Consider the following 10,342-nt stretch of genomic DNA (forward strand, 5'->3'; position numbering starts at 1 on the left):
TTAAAAAGAGGACGTGGAATTTTTTTTAAAAAATATTTTCAAAGAAAAGAAGGGATAGAATAAAAGTATGAAAAGGTGTAAAAAAATGTATTATTAAAAACATACATGCGTAACAAAATAGTCGGAATCGTCGCTTAATAATTAATGCTTAAAAAAGATTGCTTTTAACGTGATACTTATTTCACTGATTAAGTAGCCTATGATATTTCTTTGTTTAACAATACTATACACTCATCTTCTAAATAAGAAAATAGATTTCTTCTCACAAATTTTATGCATTACAAAACAAAACTATTTACCATTATATTATATAAAACTTCAATTATGAATTGAAAAGCATTTAATATGGATGGATTAAGTAAGAATATTGTGTGAAAAAAATTTCACGCCATTTTATAGATAATGATGAATTTACTTATTAGTTACTAATTTTTATATTTTAATTAAAAATTTAGTTATGGCTGATAAGTTCATATTTTTAGCATGTTTCTAGAGAATATTTTGATAAATTTATGTCTTATTTAAATGAGTTTTAACAGTGACTATACTCTTAATTATTGTAGTTTAATATGCTAACGACTATGCTTTGAGAGTATGCATTGCCGTGCATAATGGTAAGCATGGTCGTGCTTGTGTGTTGTCTTCTGTTACAGTCAAGAAGAAGAGGTTTTTTATCTAATTACAAAGGCAAGAATTTGGAATTTAAACCTTAAATAGATATTATCTCCTTTGATGGAAATTTTAAAAATTATCAAAAAGGGTTTCTTGAAGGCATTCAATGTTATTTTTAGTGGATCTCAACTCCTATTTAAGGGACTCCAAAGACAACAAAAGGACATTCTGATTTTTACACACACAATGTTTTGAAAAACACTTGGAGTCATAGAGAGTGAGGATCACTCGCAAAGACAAAGAAAGTGACTTCGGAGTCCAAACAAGTGATCAGGAACGCATTTGAAAAACGAGAACTCTGTTCATCCCCCTTTTTTTGAGAATTCTCTAGTTGTCTTCTTCTTTCATGTTTATGAAGTTTATTACAGTTTTTTTTATTATTTATTTTGTGATAAGTAACTAAACCCACAACTAGAGCTATGGTGGACCTTTTACATGAATTTGGTGTGATTTTTTTATTTAATAATAATTTCAATTTTATTTTTTGATTGATTTTTATATTTAATGCCACCACAAGAAAAATAGTTATTTGCGAGTGATTTTTTAGTTACTAATAAAAAAATTTGGTTGCTAATCTAATTAGTGACCAATTTTCAGACTGATATTGTTGGGTTGCTAAATGTATGGTGGCTAATGGTTAACGAAAGATTTAGCAACTGATAATTTAGAGACTGAATTAGTGACCAACTTTAGAGACTGAATTAGTGACTGCCTTAAGAGACTGTATTAGTGACAGAAGTTAGAGATTGAAAATGGCCAACTTTAGTCACTGAATTAGTGACAAATTTTAGAGACTAAATTAGTGACCAACTTTAGATATCAATTTAGTGATCGACTTTAGACATTGATTTAGTGACCAACTTTTAGAGACCAATTTAGTGACCGACTTTAGACATTGATTAAATGATGACTTTAGAGACTGAATTAGTGATCAAATTTTGCTTGAAACTAATTTTAGTGACTAATTTAGAAATAAATTTTGTGACTAGTTTTGAGATGAATTTTGTGACCAATCTTAATGATGATTTAGTGACGAAATTTAAAGACTGATTTAGCAACCAATTTCAAAATTGATGTAGAGACCATTTTTTGTGTCAAAATCAGTCACTAATAATTTAAACATTAATTTTAAAGTATGTGAACTAATTAATTATCATTGAACCTGATAGGCACATATATATCATCAATAATAACAATATTTTTTAGATATGATGGACATCTTTTAGCATACACAATACACATTATATAAGTCTCTAATTCCATACATGATATTACATAATAAGTCTCTAAAACACAATACAAATAACCAACGGAGGTTGATTCAAGTTGCAAGTGACTTACCTGGGTCAAATCTAGATTAAATCGGATGGAAAACAAAAAAAAAAAACACAATGCAAATTGTTAAAGTCTCTCATTGCATACGCAATACATACTACATAAGTCTGTAACTCAATACATAATAAAAAAAAGATATGTTAAGTAATATACATAATAGACATTAAATATTTCATTCTAACTCCAAAATTGATGCCCTTATTTGTAGCTTCTTCACAAATAGGTTGCATTGATTGTAAACTAGAAGAATGAAAGTCCATCTTTTCCATCATTTTTCATAACAAATGGTTAGTCAATTGAATATCTCTCTCAGTATTTGCCACACTAGTATGAAGGTCATCCCTTTCAATTTGAACTTCTAATTTCTTTTTCTATTCTTAAAGTTCCTCTCTTTGTACCCACTCAATGATGAAGAACTTGAACCATGATAAAAAGGTCTCCCAGCTACCACAATGAACTCCAATCTAAGGCCATATACTTTTCACATTTTTGTTCCAACTACCTCAAACTACACATCTAACTCACTTGGTGGAGGGGTTCCTTGAGAAGATGATATTTGTGTCGCTTCCTCCCACGTGCATGTAAATTCTGCCTTTTAGAAACAATAATATAAGACAATAATCTTAAAAGCATACATTAAACATAGAAAAATTACACAAAAGTTTGACTTACATCTATATGCGCAGACTTCTCATCCACACATGTCTTATATGTTGGTGTGTGTGACGAATAACTTTGTCTAAGACAAATGTAATAATACATATTAATACAAAGTATGTATAAACATAAATTACAAATTACTACATGATACAAAACAAATTTAATAATAAAGTTTAAAAGTACAAAGACAAAACTTAACCAAATTAGCTCTATGTTGAGAAGTGATAATGGAACCACTAATGTGGAGTGACCCTCCAAATCCTCCACAATCAGATGCTCAGTTTATTTTTTGCTTGTGTGCTTTTTTCCTTAAATTGTCCACTTCTCTAATGTTCACATAGTCTATACCAAACATGATCTACAAGCCAATTTGGTTTATTCATATTAGCGCAGACCTTGTTAAAAGAATTTTTCAATAATATTGCAACAAAAAAATAATGAGAGTCAAACATGTACTCCAATATTTCAAACACCTTAAAGAGATTTTTTCAATACTTAGTATTTACTGTGTACCTACCAACAAAATTGAAAGAATCAACTAATTATGCTATAAAGCATAAAAATGTATGCTTGCATGTCTCAATGTACCTTAACATAAAAAAGAATGTGATTCCTAATTTAATAAACTAAAATAGCAATTTAATTTTAATTGGAAACATAACCTAATAAAAGTAGATCCCTTTTCTCATCAAAACTTATATTTAGTAGGTCATGCGTGTTTAGTATAAAAGAAAAGGTTTACCTACTGAAATCTCCTAACATGGGTTAATCCACTTAAGGCAGTACTAGCTTCATTCTGATGTAAAACCCTAAAGTCCCAAAATTAGCAACACGAAGAGGAAGGTCTGCAAAGTCATTTAATGAATTCTAAAAAAGTTCCTTATAAACTAATAACATAAACACAATTTTTTATCTTGAAAAGTAGTTCTAAGCTTAAATTACACTTGTACCATCAGCGTATGAACATCTTAACGACAACTCATATGCTTCAATAGACATTAAAAGCATATCTTACCTCTCCGAGAATTTACCAGTTTTATCAAATCCGTGTAAATCTGATGTTCAGTCACACATAAACGTGTATTTTATGAGTACAAAACATTTATCAAACATTGCTCTTTTAGTTCCTTACACAAAAAATAACAATGTATGTACCTGGTTGGAGGACACGAGAGAACAATAGGGTGATAGAGTAGAGGACATGAGAGAAGAAAAGGGAGGCAAACCAGAGGACGAAAGAAAAGAACACTGAGATAGAACTGTGGATTTGGGAGAACAACAAGACCAAAGGATGTAGACAGCAGCAGAAGAACATAAGAAAGGATTTCAACGTTTTCTGAACAGGACTTAGGGTACGAGGCAAGTAAGTAAAAAATGTATTATTCTATATAATTATTATATTATTTTATTTTATTATAATTATTTTTATAATAAATTATTTAAATTTATAAATTTACTTATTTTTCTTTTAATATTATGCTACACATTTTAATTTAAAATTTTGATTAGGATATATAGGTATACTTGTAATACCCCGAATTTTGGTAATATTAATTATTATTCTTATATATATATATATATATTCATATATGTGTTGATTTATTTGAAAATGATGTTTTATGTGTATTAATTACATGGATATGTGTATGTATGACTGGTTGGGCTGAAATGCGCTAAGTGTCTAAGTACAGGGCGAGATACTGGGCTGTTCTCGTTGCAACGAGAGGATTCTCATTGTAGCGAGAAGGCCCTGGGAGGAAGGACCAGAACTGTCACCTTCTCGCAGTAGCGAGAGACGTCTCGCTGTAGTGACAAAGCGACAGTTTGGGTGCATTTCTGGGTGCAGTCTCGCTACAGCGAGAGGGTCTCACTGTAGCGAGATTATGTAAAAACCAAAGTGCAGTTTTCTCTGGTTTTTTCGCTGTAGTGAGAGGGCGTGTTGGACCTTGCTGCAGTGAGAATATCTCGCTGCAGCGAGAATATCTCGTTGTAGCGAGAGTGTCGCGACCAGAAAAGGATTTAAAAGGGGCTAAGGTTTGGGGAGAGTAATTTCTCCCTCTCCCTTCGAAATCCCTTCGATTCTCTCACTCCCAAACCCTATTCCACCAATTAATTGCCTCCAAAGCCATTTGGGAGCGAGATTGGAGCTCAGATTTGTGTGGGAAACGCTTGGAGGTGTGATTTAAACGATTAGGGTTTTCATTTTTCCTTCCCTTTCTCTGTTCTTGGTAATTTTTGGGGTTCTCATGGAATTCTTCCATGTGTTTAGGCCGAAAGCTGTGTGGAGAGCATATCCGTGGTTGAGTTCGGGCGTGGGTCTTCAATCCAAGGTAAGAGGGGACTCTACCTTATCTCAATGTATTGTAATTCTTGTGTATTTCAATTAATAATGCAATGCGACTGAAATAGAGAGTAAGAATTGCGTGTTTGATGAAAATTGGTGTGTAATGTGATGTGTGCTGGAATAGTTAGGCCCCGTGTGGATGATTATGTGTTATAAAATGCCTTTGATTGGTGAATTAATGTTGTTGTGAATAAATGAAGGCTATGTGTCGTATATTGTGAAACGAATGTGGGCCTAGTGCCGTGTATTTGAATGCAATGTGGGCTGTGTGCCGTGTGTAAGCATGATTATTGCATGCGTGAATGAAATATGTGTGAATAGGTGTGTTAGCGCTGTTGTAATGTGCTGTGAATGGTTCAGTGAAACACTGGGGGTGTGGCAGATGAGGACGGTAGAAATACCTTAGGAAAGAGGGAGTGGTGGTGACACCGACTGCGGAACGGGTGCACCACGGGCCACACACTATCTTTCTGACTAGACCTCTGACCATTACCTTTGCTGAGCAACCCATGACTGCCCATGTGGTATCCGTGAGGCGGGACCAACGACCATTCATAGTGTAAATCTGTGATCACAGTGTCAATGTGAGTGTGGCTGGTGTGAGTATGCATGGGTTCATGAATTGTGCTTATGGATATGATAATGCTGCCTATGCTTGTATTTGTTTAATGTATTGGAAATGTGCTGGAGGTGAGACTCTATGCTTTATTGTATGTTTTGGTAATGTAGAGTACTCACCCTTATATTCATTTTTCAGGTAATCAATACGATCAGCACCAGACTCAGTGAAAGGGACGAATGAAACTGCTATAGGACTAGGATTTTAATTTAAAACTAATGTATTTGAATGGGTCTTGTAGTAGTGACTTGATAGAAATTGTAACCCCTTTTCTTATTTTAAAATATTTGATGAAACCAAGGATTGAGAACCTTATTTGAAATGAAATTTATTTTATTCCGAATTTGCGAAATTATGATTTATTGAAATTAAACATAAGGTGTTACAATTTTGGTATCAGAGCAGTTCATCCAAACCAGACTGGGGTATCGGGCTAAAGCGTCCAAGATAAGTGTTGATTGTTTTGTTTACCTGGATTATAAATGTATTATTAATTTGATTTGCTGGACTGTGACTGTTAAATTGTGTAGCTTAGAATATGTCTGGTAGAGGTAGAGGTAGAGGAGCTAGAGACACCAATGACCTCATGGAACGCATGGCTCAGATTCTGGAAGCCATAGTGCATAATCAAGGCGGAGAGCCGGCTAAGTATAGAGGGTTATCTGCCTTCACTAGGCATGATCCTCCAAAGTTTGAGGGTGATTCAACCCCGAAGGAGCCCAAAGGTGGGTGGCTGATGTGGAGAAGATCTTTAATGCAATGGGATGCCGTGAGGAGAACAAGATTGCTTATGCCATCTACTTATTGTGTGGGAAGGCTGAGGACTGGTGGAGGTTTCCCGGTCAGACCTTGCCACAAGAGGATGGCTACATCCAGTGGGAGACATTCAAGACCATATTCCTAGGGAACTACTTTCTCCAGGACCTAAGGAAGCAAAAGGCTAGGGAGTTCCTTGAACTAAAACAAGGAAGTATGACTGTAGGGGAGTATGCAGCTAAGTTCCAAGAGTTGATGAAATATTGGCCTCACTATTAGCATGGTAATGGAGAGGAGGATCTGTGTGCTTAGTTTGAGCATGGATTGAGGCCAGACATCCGAGCTGCGGTCAATGTGTTTCAGCTGACAGATTTGCCTACCCTGGTGAGCAAGAGCAGAATTTTTTAAGCTAACTCGAGAGGGAAGATGGTGGACACTAGGGGAGCCAGCCCAGTGAGGCAAGATAGAAGACCCCCTAGGTTCTCAAGGGGACCGTATTTGGGTTCGAACAGTTCTCAATCCCGAGGAAGTTCTTCCCAAGAATAGAGTAGTGGAAGTGGTTCAGGATCAAGTTCTTTCAGAGGACCGCTTAAGTGTTTCAGGTGTGGAGAGCCACACATGGTGAAGGACTGCCCACAGCTAAGGATAACTTGTAGCAATTGTGGGAAGTCAGGGCACGTTGCCAACGAGTGCTGGGCCGCCAAGAGAAGCGGTAGTGCAAGTGTAGCTCAGAGGCCAGAATCAAGAGGAAGTACGGGGCTAGGTACGGGGCAGAAGCCGAGCATTCCTGCCAGAGTCTTTGCTATGAGTGGGGCAGAGGCTTCACAGTCAGAAGAACTGATCCGAGGTAAATGCATTAAGGATCGACTGCTTGATGTGCTGTTTGATTCGGGTGCTACGCACTCTTTTATATCTGTGGACTGTGTGAAGAGTCTGAATCTGTATGTGACGGAATTGCCATGTAATGTTGTGGTGACTACCCTTACGGGTAAGCCGGTTGTGACATCACGGGTCTGTTTGGGTTGTGCAATGATGGTACATGGTAGGGAGTTTGAGGTGGACTTAATTTGTTTACCTCTTTCTCAACTGAATGTTATTCTGGGAATGGATTGGCTTACTGCCAACCATGTGCTGCTGGACTGTAGGGAGAAGACTTTGATCTTCGGTGCGACAATGACAGAGGTTCCAAGGCTTATAAGCTAGGGAGCATGGGAGAATGCGGTAAACGCCAAGGCTTTCATGGTTATGTTCTCAATGAAAACCAAAAGTGTAGTGGAGCCGGAGTATATTCCAGTGGTAAGGGATTTCTTGGAGGTTTTTCCCGAGGATATTTCTGAGTTACCGCCTGAGAGGGAGATAGAGTTTGCTATTGACATCATTCCGAGAGCAAGCCCAATTTCTGTGGCGCCTTACAGGATGTCACCTGTGGAGTTGGTAGAGGTCAAGAAGCAAGTAGAAGATTTGTTACAGAAACGGTTTGTGAGACCGAGTGTGTCACCATGGGGAGCACCAGTGCTCTTGGTGAAGAAGAAAGATGGAAGTATAAGGATATGTGTAGATTATCGGCAGTTGAATAAGGTGACAGTCAAGAACAAGTATCCACTTCTGAGGATTGATGATTTGATGGACGAATTAAGGGGTGACCATCGCGCCTGCGGTACGGTCACTATGAGTATTTGGTGATGCCGTTTGGGGTGACCATCGCGCCTGCGGTGTTCATGGACTACATAAACAGGATCTTCCATGAGTTTTTGGATAAGTTTGTGGTGGTGTTCATCGACGACATCCTAATTTATTCAAAGACTCAGGAAGAGCATATCGAGCACTTAAGGATTGTCTTGCAAATTCTGAGGGAGAGACAGTTGTATGCGAAGTTCTCCAAGTGTGAATTTTGGTTGTCAGAAATTCAGTTTCTGGGGCATGTAGTATCGAAGGAAGGAATCATGTGACTGAAGTGCGCAGTTTTCTCAGATTGGCGGGCTATTATAAGAAATTCATTGAGGGATTTTCTAAGATAGCGTTGCCCTTAACGAAGCTAACTCGCAAGGAAAAGGAGTTCAAGTAGACCAAGGGGTGTGAAGCTAGTTTCTTGGAGGCTCTACTCAACCCGGAGCGGCAATTTGATGTGTATTGTGATGCATCTGTGCAAGGACTTAGTTGTGTCTTGATGCAAGACGGGTGAGTAGTTGCTTATGTCTCAAGACAGTTGCGTCAGCATGAAGTCAACTATCCGACACACGATCTAGAGTTAGCCGCGGTGGTTTTTGCTCTTAAGGTATGGAGGCACTACCTGTATGGGGCAAGGTTTGAGATGTTCAGTGATCATAAAAGCTTGAAGTATCTATTTGATCAAAAGGAGCTGAATATGCGGCAGAGGAGATGGATGGAATTTCTCAAGGACTACGACTTAACATTGTCTTACCACCCTAGCAAGGCAAATGTGGTAGCCGATGCTTTGAGCCAAAAATTGTTGCATGTGGCAGCAATGATGGTGAAAGAGATGGAGTTGATTGAGGAATTTCGGGACATGAATTTGGCCATGGAGGTGAGGCCGGGGAGTTTATATCTCGGAGCGACAACGATTTACAACGACTTCCTGGTGTACGTCCGAGATGCTCAGCAGGGAGATGCCTTCCTGTAAGACATGATGAGGCAGAAGGATGAGGGAAAGGACTTGGATTTCCACCATAATGAGAACAGGGTGATTAGGTTCTGGAACCGTGTGTGCATTCCTCAGGTGGATGAGCTTAGACAGATGGTGCTTGAGGAAGCACATAAGAGCAGAATGAGTTTTCACCCCGGTGCAACAAAAATGTATCAGAATCTTCAGAAGAGTTTTTGGTGGAATGTAATGAAGAGGGTGATGAAATGAGTTTTGCTACTCGTTATGCACAAAAATTGTCGTTAACCCTCATCAAATATGCAAAGAAATGAATGCAATACTAGGGTGTTGTCCTAGGTCGTCTCCAAGGAATTTTTGGTTGGGAACATACATTGAACAAGTGTGAACATAGATTTTAAAGCAAGTAAATTGGGGGGAGGTTTGTCAATTTCCAGATTTTAATCAAGAGCAAAATGTAAACTAGTGAAATTCAATCAATTAAGAAGAGTAATCCCTAGTCAATCAATGAGTTCTATCCCTATTCTTTCAAATGATTCAATAATTCTCTTTTCTTCCCTTGAATTAAGTTAATCTAACAAGCGAAAATTAACTTTAGCATCCCAATTAAAATTAAGCATCTTAATGGGCTCCAATCTCTATACCTAAGATTAAGCAATCTCAAAGATTAATCAAAATTAAGCAATTTTGGATTAGAATTTCGTTTGGGTAATTTAGGGTTCATTAAGTAATGTTCCCCTCATGTAAATTTCATTTCATTCAGAGATTAGGGTTAATAAATCCAAGGAAAGAAAGATTAATATTGCCATTAAACCCAAGAATTCAAGAACCATGTGAGTTGACTAGGAATTACAAGAAAATTCAGCCCTCTATATGGATGGGCTTCACAAATGAAAGAAGGGAATGCAGAAACGTAAACAACATTAATGTAAAATCAATGAGAATCAAAGGGAAATTGAAAATTAAAACCTATAATGGACCCTTAGCTGTCACCTAAGACTCCAAAGCTCTGGCAAGAAAAATGTCCTAATTTGGCAAAGGGAATGAAAGAAAATTAAAAGTCTAAGCTCTCGTACCCTAATTCCTAAAATCTATTTATAGTGGAGGACATGTCAGCAAAGTGCCCACTTTTGCCTTTGAAAGTGTCTACTTTGGCTCTTAAGAGTGTTCACGCGTATCTACGTTGGCTTGCAAATTCTCTAGAGTTGTCACTTTTCATGCTGAAAGTAGCTACTTTGGATGCGCGTAGCCACTATGAAAGGCAATAGTGTCCATGCGCATATTGCTTCCCAAGTGGCGTCCCTGGAGCTTTCTGGAGTTGCTACTATAAAGGTTG

General features: G+C 37.4%; 1 protein-coding gene across 1 annotated transcript; it reads left to right on the plus strand.

Annotated features, from left to right (window-relative positions):
• The first annotated feature begins 7,004 nt into the window (after window positions 1-7,004).
• Window positions 7,005-7,589, plus strand: LOC113859527. Its single transcript, XM_027492275.1, has one exon. The coding sequence runs from the start codon at window positions 7,005-7,007 to the stop codon at window positions 7,587-7,589; it is 585 nt and encodes a 194-aa protein (XP_027348076.1).
• Window positions 7,590-10,342: the final 2,753 nt, after the last annotated feature.

The sequence above is a fragment of the Abrus precatorius genome, unplaced genomic scaffold (assembly GCF_003935025.1).
Source record: "Abrus precatorius isolate BTA unplaced genomic scaffold, Abrus_2018 Scaffold2, whole genome shotgun sequence".
NCBI lineage: Eukaryota > Viridiplantae > Streptophyta > Magnoliopsida > Fabales > Fabaceae > Abrus > Abrus precatorius.

What these genes read in the sequence shown, in the direction of transcription:
- LOC113859527 (XM_027492275.1), top strand. Translation starts at nt 7,005, where the DNA reads ATGGTGAAGGACTGCCCACAGCTAAGGATAACTTGTAGCAATTGTGGG.